General features: G+C 36.1%; 1 protein-coding gene across 1 annotated transcript; it reads left to right on the top strand.

The window, feature by feature from the left end:
• The first annotated feature begins 665 nt into the window (after positions 1 to 665).
• LOC129282565 (soluble scavenger receptor cysteine-rich domain-containing protein SSC5D-like) lies at positions 666 to 16,766 on the top strand. Its single transcript, XM_064095571.1, has 4 exons — positions 666 to 696; positions 1,066 to 2,508; positions 5,292 to 5,431; positions 14,089 to 16,766. The coding sequence occupies exons 1-4, from the start codon at positions 666 to 668 to the stop codon at positions 14,143 to 14,145; spliced, it is 1,671 nt and encodes a 556-aa protein (XP_063951641.1). The 3' UTR covers positions 14,146 to 16,766.
• The last annotated feature ends 5,297 nt before the right edge of the window (positions 16,767 to 22,063 follow it).

Here is a 22,063-nt window from a genome sequence, read left to right as displayed (position 1 = left end):
AATTGAATGAAATTGAAATTCGAGTTTCGTTTTAAGCCGGCGGCATGTGTCTTAAATAAAATGTATTCGACTACTCTTTTAACATAACAAACACGCAAATTAGCCATGTGGCTCAACTAACTTAGAATAGATCCGGACTTCTACTGTGTCCTATACGAGGACTCCGAGTCGGAACTTGCCATATCTGCCACATCATCGATATCAGATATCGATAATTAGGACAGGTCTAATTACGATTTTAAAATTGATGGCGGTTGTCTGGTGTTGAGTCCAGCAGCACCAAAATAGCCCGCGCCCTTTGTGAACTAAAAATCTACGAATTAACCCAGGCCTGGTCTGGACCAGCGAGTTACTTGTTTGTTTAGAACCCCAAGCACTTGAATATCGGCTCGGATATGAACATTTAATTCCAGTTTTTGCAAAGGTGTTTGGGCGAGAGAAAGATCGTTTTAAGCAGGAGACATAGGGCCTGGGCGGGAGATATCAAATCTTAAGCGGGAGAACGGGAGATTTTTCAAAAAAAATGGCTTTCGGCGGGAGTCTCTGCCACAATGAGCAAAAAAAAAATCATATTCACCCAACTTGACGGTCACGTTGTGGTTTTACTGGACTATTGGGTTAGTTCCTTGTGGCCTTGTCGACAATACCTGCAACAGAGTGAAAAAATGAACCTGTACACAGATCATGAAGCAAAGCGTCAGTTAGGACTTTTTGTAAGTATTCATTAACTCATTAACGATTTACATGTATTCATGCATCTTATTAAATGAATATTGTGAGTGCGAAGCGAGAGCTGATCCTTTTTAAGTACTAAATGACTTTTTCAAAGATACTCTAAGCACGTTATAATCGTGAACACGGTGCGTATCCAACTAAACATATTTTTCCCCCAAATCGGAAATTTTCACTTGATAATAGTGATAAGGGATTTTTTTTTATTTGCCAATTCCGTTTCTTCCCTTATTACCTTCTTTTTTCCTCATATTTTTTCTTCATTTTCTCCTTCTTCTCTTTTCTTCGCCCTTTTTACTTCTCTTTCCCCGTTTCTCATTTCCTTCTCAACAGTGGAGACCACGACCACTGATGAATTGACGACACCTGGTGAATCGACCACACCTGATGAATCGACAACACCTGATGAATTGACGACACCCGATGAATTGACGACGCCCGATGAATTGACAACACCTGATGACTTGACGACACCCGATGAATTGACAACACCTGATGACTTGACGACACTTCATGAATCGACGACACCTGATGAATTGACAACACCTGGTGACTTGACGACACCCGATGAATTGACGACACCCGATGAATTGACGACACCTGATGAATTGACGACACCTGGTGAATCGACCACACCTGATGAATCGACGACACCTGATGAATTGACGACACCTGATGAATTGACGACACCTGGTGAATCGACCACACCTGATGAATCGACGACACCCGATGAATTGACGACACCTGATGAATCGACCACACCTGATGAATCGACAACACCTGGTGAATTGATGACACCTGATGAATTGACGACACCTGATGAATCGACCACACCTGATGAATCGACATCACCTGATGAATTGACGACACCTGATGAATTGACGACACCTGGTGAATCGACCACACCTGATGAATCGACGACACCTGGTGAATTGATGACACCTGATGAATTGACGACACCTGATGAATCGACAACACCTGGTGAATTGATGACACCTGATGAATTGACGACACCTGATGAATCGACCACACCTGATGAATCGACATCACCTGATGAATTGACGACACCTGGTGAATCGACCACACCTGGTGAATCGACCACACCTGATGAATCGACCACACCTGATGAATCGACATCACCTGATGAATTGACGACACCTGGTGAATCGACCACACCTGGTGAATCGACCACACCTGATGAATCGACATCACCTGATGAATTGACGACACCTGGTGAATCGACCACACCTGATGAATCGACATCACCTGATGAATTGACGACCACTGATGAATTGACGACACCTGATGAATCGACCACACCTGATGAATCGACAACACCTGGTGAATTGATGACACCTGATGAATTGACGACACCTGATGAATCGACAACACCTGGTGAATTGATGACACCTGATGAATTGACGACCACTGATGAATTGACGACACCTGGTGAATCGACCACACCTGATGAATCGACGACACCCGATGAATTGACGACACCTGATGAATCGACCACACCTGATGAATCGACAACACCTGGTGAATTGATGACACCTGATGAATTGACGACACCTGATGAATCGACCACACCTGATGAATCGACATCACCTGACGAATTAACGACATCCGATGAATCGACGACACCTGATGAATTGACGACACCCGATGAATTGACGACACCCGATGAATTGACAACACCTGATGAATCGACAACAACTGATGACTTGACCACACATCTTAAGTTTACACAAGCGGAAACAGTATCATCTCGTACTGGTAAATTATTGATTACTTTATCAAATAAAGTAATAATTATTATAAGCAAGTAAGTTTTTTTTAACAACTATCTTGTTTGTTTACCCCTTTCTTTTATGTTGCCACTATATTGGCTGATGTTAGGGTTCCTGCCACCTGAAACATAATGAAACCTGCCAGACCCTATATAGCAAGACCATGTGGATTGATCAAAGGAATGTTTGAATTCCAAACAATGGCATATCTATCATGTCCGTCTCGACAGGAGGGCAAATATTATCTGACATGTAAAAAAATGAATAAATAGATATTAATATACGAAAGGTCAAAATTATTTTCAGAACACCATCATAATTTTCGGAAGCACCACCCCCCCCCCCCCCTCCGGGTAAGTGTTTGTGCGTATGGGTATATAGATGAGTGTGTGTTTGTGTTCTTCTGTATTATTAGTGGTCTAATAATAAGGTAAACCTCGAACTATAGACCAGGGTCCCGTAACACAAAGGTTAGCGACCAGTGGAATCAATCGTAGAAAAATGTTCTACGATCATTGCTAAGCTTTGTGTTACGGGCCCCAGGGCTCCGTAACACAAAGATTAGCGATCAATCGCTAAATGAACTGACCAATCAATATCAATGTTACACGCGCATTAGGTTTGACATACTGACCAGGGACCAATCAGTGCGGTTCTTTCATATTTGCAATTCAACGCAAACCTTTGTGTTACGAAGCGGATTTCTTCTGATCCGCTCACATTGGCTCTTTTCGGAAGAAAAAAATCACTTGATTAAATGGCTACATTGTTAAGTGATAAAACAGATTTCTGCATTTATCATCAGAGGCCGCAGAGTGGTTTTGAAAGTGTGAGGGTGATCATACCAATTACAAAATCAATATAAGGTAGCGATGTTACTTTAATTGTATCCCCCGAACCATGGACCTACTACTCCAGGTCCCGTAAACGAACCTTCGGAACAACGAACCTTAGTTCGTTTTTGGATTAACGAACCTTCGAAACACGTTTTCGGAGTAAAGAACATCGAGGTATAGGCAATATACGTGTTTCGGAATTACGAACATTCGGAATAACGAATCTTCGGAATTAAGAAGTGTAACCGTATTCCCCAACAGCTGCATGCTACTGGAGAATACTTAAAGGAGAATGAAACTCTTGGAGCAAGTTAGCTTTTGTGAAAGCAGAAAAATCAAAGAATAAGATCAACAAAAGTTTGAGTAAAATAGGTCTAGCAATAGAAGAGTTATGAGCATTTGAATGTCGAGATCACTAATGCTATGGAGATCCTCCCATTGGCAATGCGACCAAGATCTATGATGTCACAGATGAACAACTCTCCCCTTTTGGACACTGAAAATATACCCCAAAACATCTCTTTTTGCTCATTCTAATCATATGACAAACGATTCATCAATGATATAATGTTGTGAAACCTCTGTTCTTGTCCTCTCATAAAGAGAACACCTCACCTTGTGATAGACTCTACAAAAGTGAGAATATAAGTGAAATAAGTACTAAAGTAATGAGGGAGTTGTACGTGTGTGACATCACAGATCTTGGTCGCATTGCCAATGGGAGGATCTACATGGCATTAGTGATCTCAATATTAAAATGCTCATAACTTTCTTATTATTCATTCAATCTTCCTCAAACTTTCAACAATATGTTTCTTTGATTTTCTCTTTGATATGGATTCAGCTGGTTTCAAGGGTTTCATTCTCCTTTAAGGTTATGCAGAGTCACCCTGCTGCGTCATATTTTGGTACCCAGATTATCATGGCAGCAATGACCCTGCCCACATTTTGTCTCTGGGTAAAATGTGGGCAGGGTCATTGCTGCCATGATAATTGTATTTATTTGTCAAATTTCTGTGTGAGCGCTATACATCTATATCGCAATGATGGATGATGCGGTGGGTTCGGGGGATACATGCGCTGGGCCGCGCGACCCGCAGAGCATTTCTAGTTTGTGCATGTATTTGAGGCTTTTAAGCTATCTCCCAGATGATACAGAATAATTCTAATTCAAATAATTTTGCATTTCTTCTGTTTTTAAACCCAATGTGGTCAAATTACATTTCAATTTTCCTAACATAATCGTCTTGGAGCAGTAGAATAATATATCTTACTTGTGTTGAAAGTAATCCCACCCTATTTTGTTCTATTCTTGGTCAGGGTGGGTCCGTTCTAACTTAGCACCCATATTATTCCCGCCTTCGAAATCTGTCGTGACTATTCGCACTGCTTTTTTCATTTTATTCTCAACAATTTCTTTTTATACACATCTTGAAGATATCCCCATACAGAACAGATATAATCATAGCATGGTTGAATTGTATAATACTTTCAATATAATTAGAGGTAACAACTTGGCAAGAAAATTGACTTTTAGTGCTTTTTCATTGAATGGTACTATGACCACTCTATTTTTACAGAAAACGGATTGTAATTATCTGTATCGTTCTTTATATCCTTGCCTTTATAAAAAGGGATTTGTCCGAGTAATGATAATAATAATAATAATAATAATGATAACAATAATGAAAATAAAAACAAAAATGATAATAATAATAATGATAATAATAGTGATAATAATAATAATAATAATGATAATAATAATAATGATAATAATAAAAATAATAATAATAATGATAACAATAATAATCATAATAATTTGTGACTATTATATATTGTGCTAAACAAAATTGTCAAGGTAATACAACGTAAACTTTATGAATTGATTTTCGTGCCGTCAGCTTAAAAGTACTTCTTCTGTATTATTTTGCAGGTGTGCAGAAATGGCTTTTGGAAATGACAAACGAAGAAACTGTATGCCTTTCAATGACTACCCCCATAGTCGTGTATTTCATCTGTTTGTGTATGGCTCTTCTTCTTCGTACTATTTGCCTTTTAAGTGGGACTAAAAAGGTAGGTGGGCGCATAAACTTGCATTTCCGATTGATACGATGAGATTGATGCAAGAGGCAGTGGCGAAGCTACGGGGGGCAGGGGGCACGTCCTCCCATGAGATTTGGTGTGCCCCCCTGAAAAAAATTGCGGCGCAAAAAAAAGGGGGAGAGAAAGAAAGAAAAAAAAAGAGGGGCGAGACAGAAGAAAAAAAAAGAAGAGGAAAATAAGAGGAGCAAGACGAGTGAATAAAATAAGGTGGGGGAAGACTTTCAAAAAGAATCTTCCATGTCACTGTATAAAATTTTCGCTCGCGCTTCGCGCTCGCATTGCCTGTTCGTTGACATTCATATCTTGCTCAATGAAGGCTGATATGGAGCTTTTAGTATCACGTTTTGAAATCAATATACAAAATATATTTCAGCTCAAATCTCGAGCTTTCATAATTATTTTTAATAATTTACTTATTGATCATTTTTTTCAAGTGTTCTGTAAAATGTCTGTTTTATGGTCGCATTATTTGATTTGTTGTCGTGTATTCCATAATGTTCTCAAAATATCCATCTTCAGATGCGCTCCCATTTTGATTGGTGAGTTATGTATACCTCTATTTATTCTATAACACGCTCTCATTTAGCATATTAGATTAATAAATACAAAAATAACACTTTCATGAATTCCTAATAACTAAAAATAACTGAAAAGTTTCATCTCGCGCTTAGGAATAATAGGAAGATAGTCATCATTTTCATATGATGACAAAATTTCCTTAGAATGTCCCGGTCCTTTGCTAAAATAATAGGCAAAAAATATCAGCTCGCGCTTCGCGCTCGCATCATTCATTAAGTGTGATCCACATCCCATTCACAATTTTTCTACAACATGTACACAGTAACTTGACAAATAAACCAAGATTTGTCACCCAAGAAGAATAAAAAAAAGAAGAGAAACTTGGAGGAGAGAGACATCACTCCCAAGCCCCACCAGTAGGAGGCCTTGTCTGTGCAGTTAATTGGATGTCAGAATTGACGAATCTTAGGGAAAGGGCCTGGAATCATTATCACATTCATGAAAATTTGAACAACGAAGGCAAAACCAACACAAACCAATTTTTATATCATTATTTTAAATTATTAATTTGGTCCAATTGCATAGAAGACTAAACTATCAACAGCTTTGCTACTGCCTGCCGACACAACTCGTATAGTAGGCACGAAGTGGTTGTTCAAATACGCAACCATACCCATACCGTAATCGCTTTAGAGGATAAGGCATATAGTACACTCTCCGAGGTCGAAAAATTTCAAAGTTCACGAACATGACTTCAGGTCAGGTGACTTGAGGTCAACTCTCATTTTTTTTTTTTCAATTTGTTTCCCCTCCACAGGGATTTTATTATTATTCAAAACATAACAAGATATCTTTTCAATGACAAATCAAATTAATAACAACGAAATACAATACAACAGTAATTGTAACAAATATATAAATTGAACTGTCAGGTTTACATAATAGTAAACAATTTAAGGAACAAGTAAGGAGTAAATGAACAATAATATTCATATGTATCATTGTACATGGAAAGGGAACTGAACAGATCACTTCATGTAAACATGGCATGTAATTGAAACCATTTCTTTGTAAACTTTACCATTTTACAATTTGACTCTGCGATATATTTTTCATTCTTGAAATAATTCTGAAGTGCAAATTTGATATTATCAAAAACGGGTAATTGATGTTTTACTCTGGAAGTATAGATCATCTGTCGTATCACTATCAATAAACAATTTAATGCATAATTACTTGAACCTCTTAAACCAAATAATTTTTCTTTATTAGAGAAAACAATTCTATTTCCAGTTTTAAGAAATATCCATTGTTCAAACCTGTCCCATATATGTTTAATACATGTACATTCACAAAGTAGATGAGTAACTGTTTCACGGTGTACATTACAAAAAGTACATTCTTTTTGTTGAGCTAAATTAATTTTAAACAATATTTCATTTGTATATAAAATATGTTGCATTATTTTGAACTGAAACCAACGTAAATTCACATCGGTAGTACAACTGAATCCAATAGAGCAATACGATTGCCATTGCTTGTCATTCATATCGAATATACACTTCCACTTAAGGAAACTTTTACATTCCACTTTTCTTTTCTTTTTAAGAATCGTATAGATGTGTGAACAACCTTTATTATATTTCATAACAAGTGCTATTGTATCGGGGATAATAGGTTCTTGGAACTTGCTAAAGTGTGTGCCATTGCTAAAACCGTCTCTTATAGCATCACATAATCCACGGTAAAAAATAAAATTTATTTGAACATTGTATTTTTCCTTAAGGTCATTCAAAGAGAGGAAATTGCCATGTACATCTAAAATATCATTAACAAAACGAACACCCCTATTATTTAGAGATCTACTGTGAATTGAGCTATTACCTATTTTGATAAAATCATTGTTCCATAAGGGTTGGCAAGGTATATCATTACAGTGCATAGATAACAGTGTGCTATACGCTAAGAACATTTCTTTCCAAAAAGGATTTTTAATTTCGTGTGCCAGTCTAAAAAAATAGCTATTTCCCATATAAAGATCCAAGTTTTGCGTTTTATGCAAAAAAGACTGAAGAAGACAAATAATATTACCGTCAATGGAACCGTTTATCATTTTTTTCATCCAAGAAATTTTCAATGACTGGCAATGCAGATTTATGTCTATCATTTTTACTCCACCTTCAGAATAACTCTGAGACATTTGATTTCTACTTACTTTATCTGGTTTCTCTCCCCATATGAATCTATGAAATTGGGAATTTACATCTTTTAGAAATAACTCACTTGGATTCGGGAGAGAAAGAATTAAGTAGTTCAATTTAGACACAAACAATGACTTGACAACCGTCACTCTTCCAAGGACCGTCAGGTAACGTCTTAACCATGAAGTCATTTGACTTTTGATCTCTTTAAACTTTTCATTGTAATTATGCACCGTCATTTTCTGAAGATCTGTACAAAAATCTATACCTAAATATCTGAAGTATTCATCAAATACCCAATTCAAATTCCTATTGGCAAGAATACAGTCTTTCTTGTTCTTATATCCTCCAATCCATATTGCATGTGTCTTGGTTATATTAACAGTCAAACCTGATATTGTTTTATATTTTTCCAAGATGTCAAAAGCACTACTCAATTCTCTTTCTGAACCGTTTAATGTCAGAAGAGTGTCATCTGCATACTGTAATATTTTATGACATTTACCAGAGGGCATCCTCAAACCATCTATTGACGTTGATTGTCGAAACAAAACGCCAAGTATTTCAGCACATAATAGAAAAATATATGGAGACAATGGATCTCCTTGGCGACAGCCCCGCTCTATTGAAAATCTGGGAGACAGGTGTCCATTGATTAAAACACAAGATTGAGCATTTTCATAAAACACATCAAACCATTTAACAATGGTCGGACCAAATTTAAAGAAGTGTAGTACATTGCGAATAAAGTCATGAGAAATTGAATCGAATGCCTTCTCAAAATCTATAAGTAACAATAAACCGGGAATATCGTTTAATTCAGTATACAATAATATATCATATAACAAGCGGATGTTTTCTCCGATAAAGCGTCCGGACATAAACCCTTTCTGATTCTCATGAATAAGAAGAGGGAGTACATTCTTCAATCTATTAGCTATACAAGTAGATCCTATTTTGTATACAACATTTAATAATGATATGGGTCTCCAATTTTTTAAATAGTGTCTATCTTTACTTCCTTTGGGGATTAAAGTAATAACTCCTAACTTCTGTATGTAAGGCATACCAGATAAAAATGAAGAGTTTAAATATCTAACTAAAAATATATGGATTTCCTTCCAAAAATGTTTAAAAAATTCAACAGTGAATCCATCTAGACCAGGAGATTTATTGTTTTTCATATTTGTTAGGGCATAATAAACCTCGTCGGTGGAGAGCTCTCCTTCTAAATTCCGTGACATAGCATTTGTTAATTTATTTAGTTCATCTTTGTTTATCATTGCATTTAAATCAATATTTATAACAGGGTGCCTTTCATATAGTTGTGAATAAAAAGAAACAATTTCTGATGTAATATCCTCATGTGTTGTTACTTCCTTATTTTCATTGGTAATCAATTTGCATATTCTTTTATTAACAACATTTTTCTTTTCTAAATTTAAAAAATATTTGGATGGTTTCTCTCCGAACTCCATCCATTTAGTTCTGGATCTCATCTTTATTTCTTCATTATTTTCTTTTCTCAATGACTCTAACTGAGCTTTCTTCTCATTCAGAACAGTTAATTCCCTTTCTATATTTGTATTTAAAACCAAATTCTTTTCTAAATTTACAATTTCTTTCTCTAAATCATTTTCTAGATTAACGTTTTTTTTCTTTTTTGCAGCAGCATATGAAATTGTTTCACCTCTAACAACTGTTAACAGCGTATCAAAAAACAGCTGATCGCTTACATTAAACTCATACCAAGGATTTTGACCATCTACTACATTTCCACCGAATCTTACCGGTCGGGTTGAGTAGGTATCAATTGTTTGTTGAATAACACCTTTAATCAGTTCTATATAAATATCATCTTTTAACAATGAATTGTTAAATTTCCAGTAACTCGGTCCTGTCTTACAATGATTTAGATTCAATGATAACTTCACCAACGAATGATCAGTTCTGTATCCTGGTAGAATTTCTATTCTGTTAACAAGAGACATTAATTCATGAGATACAAGAAAATAATCCAATCTGGCTGCCTTAAATGGAGTGGGTTGGCGCCATGTAAATATCTTTTCATGTTCATGTAATTCTCTCCATGGATCCACCAGGCTTAAGTTAGTTTTCATTTCATCAACTCTTTTCTTTGCGTTTGGATTATTCAAACGAACATAATTAAATGTGTCTTTATCAAAATTTTGGACCAAATTCCAATCACCACAAAAAATTGTTAAAGGGTTTTCAAATTCTAATGCAACATTTTCAACATCTGAATAAAAGTTAACATTGTCTTGGTTAGGGCCATAAAGAGATATCAATGTTATATTATAATCATATATCTTAAGATCTAAAGCAACAAAATTCCCTTCGGTTGACCTTTTGATTCGATTTATATTAAAAATAACACCCTCCGCAAAGAGAATGGCTACACCCCTAGCATTAGACGTCTTATGACTAAAAAAACAATTATCTCCCCAAATAGTTTTTATTGAAACTTCTTCTTCACCTACAAAATGAGTGTCCTGCAAGCAGCAGATATGAAACTTTTTTGCCTTAATATATTCTAAGACATCATTTCTTTTTTTACTATTTCCCAAACCTCGACAGTTCAAAGAAATTATACTGAAACTACCCATCATACATTGAATCTAGCATTGAGTTATGAACAATAATTCCTGTGGAGGCTTTTTCAGTTTTTTTTAACACTAACAACACAAACACAAAACAACAAACAAAAACAAACATAAACACTTGACACACAAACAAGACAACACTAAACATGATTTCACGCGAAACGAACAAGGAAGACATGGCGCATACCATCGCGCCTAGGTCCTTATCCAGGCCTTCAATATTATGCCAAAGAATAGAAACTGAAATCCACTACTTTTTAGGCACTGTAAAAATGTCTGTGTACATTTCGTGCAAAAATTTCGTGCGCAAGGCCACCAGAAATAATCTACATAAAACAACCAGTATGTGAGTGAACGAAGTATGCGTTATTAATACCAGGACTCTGTCATTCTGCATTATCAAAGATTATAAAGATTATTTAGTCAATTGAATGCACAGCCTTGCATATACATAAAAGTCCTTGTTTTTTTTTTTTAACAGCATTTTTAAAAATATCATCCAATAAATAAAACCAACTTTCTGAAACCGTTAGTAGTCAGTAGATGTACTTATTTCTTATTTTCTCGCATACTTACTACTTTTCCATAGACATGCAAATAACATTGGTGAGAACTATACCAGTTTACTTGAGCTACACGTTATTCATGTGCTTTCTTTTATATTACTTTCTTTCATTTGTTTTCTTTCATATTATTACAAAGTACCCCATACTAACAAAAAAAAACAAAAAAAAACAAAAAAAAAACAAAACCCAAAACATTAATAATAATAAAAGAAACTTTAAAGAACAGCCACAATTTTTTCATGTCAAATACATAACTGAAAAACTTAAAATCATTAGATCTTGAAAGGTTTAGCCAACTCTAAAGACCTTAAAAAACATGAAATTAAAAATTTCTTCAAAGGTTAAACCAACTCCTTATTTGACATCTCTATTATTTGGAGATGCATGAAAAAAAAAAAAATATATATATAAAAGCAGCAACTAAGTCTTTATCATCCATGCTATGAATAAAAGCCATGACATAAAAACACTCAATTTTCTTTATTCGAGCAGTACAAAAGAAGCAGAAAGGATTTTTTTTAAATGTTAATACTGGGTCTCATAAAAACTAAAGTATTCTTTATGCCCTTTCCATTTTGGCACAAAATCCCCGTACAAGTTCTATTCTAATTTTTTCAAAAATATTTTGTTATCATCCAGGTAAATTGTTATCTTGTACTGGAAAATAGGCCTATTCATTTTGTGTCATGTAATAGACAACAAAAACATTGCATTGCCCATCAGTTCATGTAGGCAAAAATCAAAAACATGTGCTTATCTTTCTTTAGTATGACATGGAAAAAGCAATGTATTAAGAACTTAAAAAATGAAAACTAAGCACTAGAAATGGAATGGATGTAGTCCAAAGTTAAATGAAGGTAATATAAACCGCTTGGGATGATTCTTTTTTTCAGGGAAGTCCGAAAGTAAAAAATATAATGATCTAAAACTTGATGATGATGAGTAAATCTGCAAAGCTAGCCATTCACAGTTTTCCATTCTGAGTGGATTGAGCCCCTTTCTCTGGTTTGTAGATATAACTTGACTCCAATCAGCCTGATTCTAGTCGACTTATTTTCCTCTTTACGGATTCTGTAGGCCTCTTTCTCGAGTAGGTATCGATGCTTTTTCAATTGAGGAGGTAAATCTACGACGAATCTCCATGGGAAATGTTGTGACTGCGTAGGTGACTTGTCTCCTCTTCTTGATGTCCATTGCTGGTAGGCGTTCAAGACCTTGTTTCGATCCATCATCGAGACAAATCTGATGATGACTGGTTCTGGCGATTGTTGGCTGCCGCCTTGAGCACGGCGGGGTAGGCGGTGAGCATTACTGAGGAGTATATCTTGCTGAATACCCATTTCTTTGAAGACCTTTCCCACCACATCGACAATGTTCTCATCAGTTTCTCGTTTTGCCCCATATAGCAACAGATTCATTTTTCTATCGTAGATTTCAAGTGCACTAAGCTTCACATTCAAGTCAGACTCTACTCTTTGTGTTTCCTTTCGCATGCTTGGCAATGATTCATTTTCAATTTTGGTTAGCCTATCAGAAGAGTCAGTAGCAAATTTCTCTAAATCAGCTATTGATTTCTTAATGTCTATGATCTCCTTTCTCAGAGAAGATACATTCAAGTTCATATTATCAATTTTGTCAATAATTGTGTTTGTGACCTTTAGAAATTCAGCATGACTCACCGGTTCGTTTTTTTCCGCCATATTTGATTCTTGCGTATCTCTAGTATGTGAAGTTACGGGGTGGGCAAACGTCGCTTTTTCGGCGGTGTTTTCTGGTGTAATGCTGCCTGTAGATGGGGCGTCTGTGCGTATTTGGGGTGCGGGTGCACGTGGTCGAGTAGTTGAGTCCCTATTTGAGTCACCTTTATCACCTTTTTTTCCTTTTTTACGAAGAAAATATGGGTCACGTCCTGGATTATGCTTTGCAGAGTCACTCATACTAGATTATTTCAAAAGTTTGAAGTATACTACATCCTGAATTTGGGTCCTAGGCGAGATTTTCTAGTCAGAAGACAATGGGTTGCGGCCGTCCTCCATGACGTTGCGCGAGATGTAGTCTTGACGTTGCGCGAGATGTAGTCATGTGTGCATTTCCATTGTTGCACTTGCACACACACACGCACACACCCTCTCCCTCACACACACACACACCCCCACGCACATTTATAGGTGTGTGTGTGCGCGCACATGACTTGTATATGCGTTGTTAATTAATACACATGGATAAACATTGATGAAATCGAATCATGTCGCAAATGTAGATTTTGCAACGATACATTAAGTCAGCAAAATCATTACAATACTGGTTGTGATGCCAATCCCCCCCCCCCCCCCCAGATAACGTGCTGACCACAATATGTAGTAATCATGGTAATAGGCTATGTTGATAGCGGCGTAATAATTCAAGTGGGTGATCAAATTTGCAAAATCTGTGGCAAAGAAACACCGAATACGCGCCACTTTCTGAGGCGCTACAAAGGGAAAATGAAGGGGAAAAAAGTACAAATAATAATCTTTTTAACAATCAGCACGACCAAATAAGATAGACCACATGCATCACATTTATTCAAGTACCATGAGTACTATTAAGCATCTATGGGCAAAGTCTGACGAAATGGCTTTTAAACAGCTTTCTTTTATTAAAATGGTTAATTGTTTGATTTTCTTTTTCTTCTTTATCTGAACCTGTCATCCCTTCACTATTGTATCTTATATTAGGAACCACCGGTGATGCTGGAGCGGCCCAAGCGGATGTATGAACTGGTCAATTTCTGATCTGATGACAACGAGAACACTCTGACGAGATGACAGAGAATTTAGAGTACAAGAACAATAAGAAAGAGAGACAAAAGGGATAAAAAAAATTATGGTTTTCAAATTGTGTTCAGATTTGCATACATACGTCAAATCATAAATTAAGGGTATGATGCTTCTTCCAAAACTATGGAAGAGAGCAATTCAAATACCACGGACTATATTCATAATTTAATAATCTCCTTGCAAATCGTCAATAAAGGCCATCATATTCCACTGCTACATTTTTTAATCAAACTCTTGGTTATAAATGCAAATTTGACTGAAATCATGTTAAGTTTAATACGGTGGCAATCTCTTCGACCTTTACAAGGCTTTGGTGTTATTCCACACAGCTTTATGCTTGCAAACCTTGAATATTTTATGGAAAAAAATATAAATATTAGGAATCATGCTGAACAGACAGGGTAATATTTCTAAAGTTAGTCGTTACTATAGGCGGTGCTGCACCATCCCGAGTTTGCTCAATCTCGAGATTTTAGCCCGATCAGCCCTCTTCGCGATTAATCTCGAGATTCAAGAAACCCCGTCTGCACCATCCCACGAAGAGCGATTCCTGCTCGAGCGAGGCAACAAGCCCGATATTACGAGCATGCGCACTTTCGGATCTTGGAGTTTCAACGGCCCGCGCTTTTGAATAACTTCCCGCGATATGCAAGCAATGTACTCCTTTCACTAGCACTTTCGCCGAATTCAACCGGTGTTATGCAACAATCCTCTCAGCTCAGCGAGTGAAGAAGTGATGTATTCTTCGTTAAATATGATGGCGGAGTAGGAGGCAACGACAGAGAGAGAGAGAGGGAGAGAAGGAGGAAAGAAATGCTATTTGCTCACATTTTGCGAAGGAATAAGACAACACTGCTGTCAGTGTTGTTATTGAATATGCCCATCGTCGATGAGCGCCTCCCCCTTCGGTCTGGTCTCTCCCAAAATCCATTCACTGGTGGGACACCATCGTTGCTTATGAACGCTATTCGCATGTATAAAGTTGACTTTCGCACGTGTTTATGTTTTGACCAAGGCGGAAGTGGAACGCGAATTGCATTATGGACTGACGTCATGAATAAATTACCCCGAGTCCAATCTCGAGTGCGTCTGCACCGACGAATTAGCGGGATAATTCGTAAAATAGCGCGCTATTTTGCAAATAAACCCGAGTTGACTTGGGATTGCAATCTCGAGATTAATCCTACGAACTAGCGCGATAATTGCGTCTGCACCGCCAACTATCTCGAGATTTTTCAGATCGGGATAATTTGCCGGATCAGAAATAGCGCGCTAATTTGAAAACTCGGGATGGTGCAGACGGCCCTTATAAGATTTTTCAGCGACCCCGGGGACGGCGGACGTGCCCCCCCCCCCCCCCCCCGCCGCCGCCTCGATTTTTTCTTCCTTTTGCACAGGAGCCTTTAGGAAATGTCGTTCCTCCATGGACCAAAAGTCTCACGAAATCGCCGCCTATGGCTTCGGGAAATTACGGTTTGAAGATAAAATAAGACGTCCCTCATTGGTCCATAGTAGGTCCGTTGATATGTACTTTTTTAAATGATGGCGTTTGTCATTTAAATTTGCAATTTATTTCTGAAAAATATACTTTTATTTGCTCTTTGGGTAAGCCATTTTGTAATCACCGAGAACAATAAAGAAGGTTAGGTACATCAGGCAGGTAGATTTTATTACACTGTAAAATGCAGTTGGGCATAAATAATGTGTTTTAGCAATATTTAAAGGCAATGGTCATGTCATTTGGTCTTAAAAAAAAACTGATGGGATGATATTTTGTTTGCTAATATAATAATGAAACGTACTTTAAGGAAAAAATTCTTGGATTTTATACTCAACAGTCGGTTTGACTTGGTGTCGATATCTTCCTAAGATATTGTTTGTATTCTAGGTTGAATATAGAGGACTAAACATTTCATGCCATTTAGTATTGGAAAGAAGCTCTATTTTGCTTTAGGATTTTACATTTATTGATTAATGTGGTAAACCTTGGGAAAGATGTGCAAGTATTCATATGAATATATGAGATCTTAATATTCTGGCTTTAACACTACATTTTATAGATAATGCAATGCCTTAAAGCTTGATGCAATCGCCAATATTATTATCCATGTTTCATATTTTATCACACTCTAAAAAATATTGTGTAAAAATGCTCAATGAGGGTAATTATGTGTCCAATCAACATTGGGCATTTCTTTTGGGCATTTTTATTTGTCCAGTGTGATGAAATATTTACCCATTCTAAAGTAATTGCTGCTTACTGGACAATATGCTTCCCGCATTTGGGTAAAAACTGCCCCAAATTGGTTGGACATAATTACCCTCGTGCTGGTTATAATTTTACCCAATATATTTTTAGAGTGCACTCACCCAATCCCCCATCATGCCCATTGTTTGTTGTTGATTCATAATTTTACCTGGAATGTATTTGGGTTTTTAAATCTTTATATATATAGAATGATGGTTGTTCAATTATTATTGCACGGCGCATTTGTAATAAGTTCTAGAAACTGAACAGGTCAACCTTGTAATAAAACAAAATAAATGAATGACTGGATATTACACGAGGTTATAAAGTCGTTATATGATATTGCGTTATTCAATTTCACCGAGTTCGACTGCAAAAATATTTTTTGCAGAATTTCGTCTCCGTGTTCGTGTTCGACAATCATTCTCAAATTTTCCCCACTTAAATGTCAAGTTCACCACAAAAAAAGTTTGTTCGAGGAACTAAAGAAAAATCGAACAAGTATGACGCTTATATTTTTATCAAATCAGATACATGTATAAGATAATAAAGTTTGGCCGTATGTAAAAAAAAAACCAATGTAAGCATAATATCACATAGGTGATTTGTAAATGAGAGGGTTGTTGATGTCAGACAGTTTAAGATTATAACATGATTTTTAGATATTTGATTTTTTATTTTTTTTTGCTGATCTGATAATAGGAAATGTCTTTGTTGAATCATAACAGTTTAATAGCAATGTCACATGTTCAGGGGGTGTTAGACCTTGTTTTACATGAAATTAAGGAGAGAAGATATCTCATGTAACGTGTAACAGAATACAAAATAAATATGCATGGGTAATGCCGTCATTTTCCTAAATTTCATGGATGAGTGAGCATGCATTGTGCCCATTGGGAGAATTACCATTTTCAAACTCTCCAGACTCATTTCGAGGGGTTATAAAATGAAAATTGGGGGCTAATTCCGTTACAGTTGTAAATTAATTGATGTTATTTACCATTCATCATTTCATCACCACACAAAGAAATAATGAACGTCTTTACATTTTCACGGTTAAGCGAGCAGCCAAGCACACTTAAAAACTTGAAATATAGAGAGTGTGTCTATCATTTATCAATTCGAAAATTATGTAAAAGTTAGTGACATATCTAAAAAAAATGGGGAGGGAGTGGGGTCTCTGAGAAATGGGGATGGGCCTTTGCAATCATTTTCAAATTTTAACATGTACAGTGAATGAGTGGTTTTAAAATCATATAGGGCTGCTTCCTCGAACATCTATGACGAAAACTGTGCCCACTCAACCATGAAAGTGTAAAAATAGTCTGGAATGGTTGGATAAAGGATAGAAAAACAATACAAACATCGTTAAAAAAAAAACCGAGACAACTTTTCGCCTAACTCCGAATAAACACAATCACAAATTTAACTTTAATTTTTCATAAGTCGTGCATACCTCAACCAATCAATTTTCATAGAGGTATAGCTCAATGAGTGTAAAATATCAACTGTGAAATTACAACAGAACAAAATAATTTCAAAGTTTATAGCATTTTTATTAGGGAGGCTTACTTATTTTGTTGACGAGTTTAGTATAGTATAGACGGGGTGGGGTGGGTTTTTTTTATCCAACCCTAACATGTCGAAAACAAAAGAGGGCGTGAATTACGAATGTGTACGAGCCGTCCCAACGCGGTTTTAGGCGTCCCCACAATCCCTTGATGTTCTAAATGTGCATGCAACAATCATGACAATTGCAAAGTTTAATGGGAACCTAACAATGATACACTGCACTCTAAAAAAAAAGGTTTACCCAATATTGGGTAAAATGGGAACTTGCATGTTGGTTGGGTAAAAAGACATCCTATATTTTGTAAATTTTACGCTATGTTGCATTGTAATAGCGCAATGGGGTAAAAAAAAAAATACCCAGCAAACATGCATGTTCCCTTTTTACCCAATATTGGGTAAAATTTTACTGAGTGTTTATAGAGTTTGCTTAATTGTTTCATTGCCGAAATCTGAAGTAATATAATTATGTAGAATTATCATAAACGAAGTTTACCCGAATTAATGGAAACATAATTGATGAAAGTCTATCAATAAAAGAATTAAATTTGTCTTTTTTGTGACGACTGAATAGAAGCAGGATCACTCACGTGTCGCGTGATTATAATTTCCTAGAATGCAATCTATCCAAAAAAAATCAGAAACTTTACCAGACATTCAATGTCAATATCATCATCACACACCAGAAGTACATGAATTTACAACAACAAAAAAATAGAAAACACATTTCAGTGGTAGTCATGGAGTTTTATGAATTTAAGACATTTCAAGTACATAACATTAGGCCTATTTTGGGGCAGCTTCCTGCATTGTGAATATCCAAATTTTGATTTTGAATGCAGATTTAGAATGGGGTTTAATTTATAGGCGGTTCCAAATTTGCTCCGGCGACAATTGCTCCGCTGCAAATTCCACATATTAGTGGAATGACCAACTTCAACCTTGGATTTAACACTATACCCTTTCCTAATCCTAACACAAAACCCTATTGTAACCCTTACCCTATATCTTGGACGAAATAAATCCCGGAGCATTTGTTCTCGGAGCAAATGTCGTGTCACCAATTAGGGAAATTCGATTTTATTCTTAATCTATGATCATTATTTTCAATTTCCAAGATAAACCGAACTCTTATTTTGAAGAATTCAGTAATAAAATCATAATCCTATCAAAGATAAGACAGTTTTAAAGGAGAGTGGAGCCCTTAGAACAATATTGAGTAAGCATGAAAACGGACAAATCAAAGAATAACATCAATGAATGTTTGAGAACAATAAGAAAGTTATGAGCATTTAAATGTCAAATTGCTATGGAGATCCTTCAGTTGGCAATGCGACCAAGATTTGTGATATCATCATAGACATGATAGAGGTGGATAAAATAAGCTTATTTTATCCACCTGTAGGGATAAAACAAAGGAACAACTCTCCCTTTATACAAAGAAAATGTACTACAAAGCAACTATATTTGCTAATCTGAAGATAGTCATAAACTTTTTGTCCATGGTATATTTATGAAACCTCTTATACATGTCTTCCCGTGAAAAAAATACCTGATCTATACAGTGCGTCCCAAAAAAAACTATACACTTTTGAAATGGCTGCCAAATAAAAAATATATCACTTTGGGGGAAAACACTTACATATATGGAAGCCAATTAAGCCAAGTTTCAACTGACACCAAAAAGTTGGAAAACTATTCATGCTTGAGCGAGCACTGCCCACTGAAACAAAGGGTATGAAAATTAGGGTGGGCAGGAATTAGCCTTCCAATTTCTTTCAGTTTTTGAGATGCGAGTCCCTTGGAACTTGCAAAGTTGAGGATGTTTTGATAAATCAATGATCAAGCATTATCAATTTAGGTTTTTAGAGCAAATTTTAAGAATTATTAAATTGAAATTTAATGTATGAGTGAACATGAAATACAATTTTTCACTTTTTAAGTGGATCTCAGCAATGTGTTCATGGAAGTCAGAATAGGGATAGGACTTAGGTGGGGGAAGTAGGTTGACGGGATATGGGTCAACAGAACACTTAACCCCCCCCCCCCCCTCTCTCTCTCTACCCCTTTCACCCCTCCTGAGAGACTAGCCTTTGCTAGGGTGAGCAGGAATTAGCCTTAATTCCATTTTTTTTTAGGTGAGTCCTTTGGAACTTGCAAAGTTAAGGGTGTTATGCTAAATTACTGATAAATGGAGATCCGTTTTGGTTTCTTAAGCAAATTTCACGAGTTACTAAATTGAAATGTAATGCATGAGTAAACAGGAATTGTAATTTTAGTGTAGCATTTTTCGTTTATTATGTGGATCTTAGCAAGTGTGCTTGTGAGAGTCAGAGTAAAGTGATGGTACCTGTTACATGCAAGGGGATGAGATAGGGTAAGACTGGGTTAAAGGGGCATTCTTCTTTGTGTTCTCTTTAATACAAATTACATGTCATGTACTCACCCCGCCCTCCACCCCTTTCTTTCTCTTGGTTGGTATTTAAAACTTAAAATGCCAAGTGACTGATGGTTGATGGGTCTTTCTTTTCCATTGAATGATTTATTAAGAACTTGACTAATTATGATAATTTATGAAATCATTTATTGAAAAAGCTGAATGTTTGATTGATAATTTAGTGAAAAAGGTGAATATTTGATTGATGAAATTGATTGAGTTTATTTACTAACAGATTGTTGATTAAATGATTGATAGATAAAAGTTGATGATCTAATTTTCAGAATTTATTATCAAATTGACAGTCCGCTTTGCACTTAATGCGTACATGTAATAGCAATCAGTCTCAATCTCAACAGGAGGGGGGAGGGACGGACCTGTAGGAGGGAGGCTAAACGTTCTGTTGACCCTTTTCCCATCAGCTTACTTCACACACTGAAGTCATTTCTTACCCCTATTCTCCTGACTCCAATGAACACACTGCTGAGACCCAAATTGTAAGTTAAAATGCTTCACTAAAGATTGCAATTCATGCTCACTCATGCATGGAATTTCAATTTGATAATTCATGAAATTTGCTCTAACAATTTAAATTGATAATGAATTACCATCAATTCATCAGAACACCCTCAAGTTTGCAAGTTCCAAGGGACTCGCCTCTCAAAAACTGAAAGAAACCGAAAGGCTAATTCCTGCCCACCCTAATTTTCATACCCTTTGTTTAAGCGGGTAGTGCTCACTCAAGCATGAATAGTTTTCCAACATTTTGGTGTCATTTGAAAGATGACTTTATCGGCTTTCCATATGTATAAGTCTTTCCCCCTAAAGTGATATACTTTTTATTTGGCAGCCATTTCAAAAGTGTATAGTTTTTTTTGGGACGCACTGTAGACTTGATAAAAGTGACGGTGTAATTGGTGAATTGTATATACAACTGTGACATCTCATATTTTGGTCGCATTGTCAATGGGAAGATGTCCACATTATTAGTAATCTAAATATTCAAATGTTCCAACTTTTTTGTCATTTTTTTTCAACTTTTCTCAAACTGTTATTGAATTGTTTAGTTAATGTTTGTTTTCTCACAATGCTTACTTGTTCCCTGAGTTTCATTCTCATGCATGCTTTGTAAGAGCAATATCTTATTACATCTATAAAGCAGGAGTTCTATTTTATTATTCTTTATTGTCTATCTTTTTTTACGTTTTGTCCTCAACTCCTTATTTGCATTTAACGTCTAATTTGCTTCACAAACGATCTGTGACGTAGGTGTTTTGTAAATGCTATCATAGAGATGAAGCTGTGAAGCTTTAGTGAATAAGAATCAATTGAATGGGAATGTTTTCTCTAAGAGGATTGTTAGCACTTAAAATTTTAAGCCGATCATCGGATTTTTTTTCTTTCAAGCATGATAAGCTGATCTCCATTCAGAGATTTGTCACGCGATACTTAACCGTTGAACCATATCGGGAGACGTTTATGGGAGAATGGGCTTATTGATATTTAACCCCATGAAAATAAGAAACAAGTAACGCGCATTCGTATCCACGGGACGCTCAATTTTGATTTTTGAAGTAAAGAATTTTTAATCGTTCGAACCCCTCGATGATATAATTACA

This window comes from Lytechinus pictus, chromosome 2 (assembly GCF_037042905.1).
Source record: "Lytechinus pictus isolate F3 Inbred chromosome 2, Lp3.0, whole genome shotgun sequence".
In the NCBI taxonomy this organism is placed as follows: domain Eukaryota; kingdom Metazoa; phylum Echinodermata; class Echinoidea; order Temnopleuroida; family Toxopneustidae; genus Lytechinus; species Lytechinus pictus.
The sequence above is the reverse complement of the archived record's forward strand: the minus strand, read 5'-3'. Positions and strand labels throughout refer to the sequence as shown.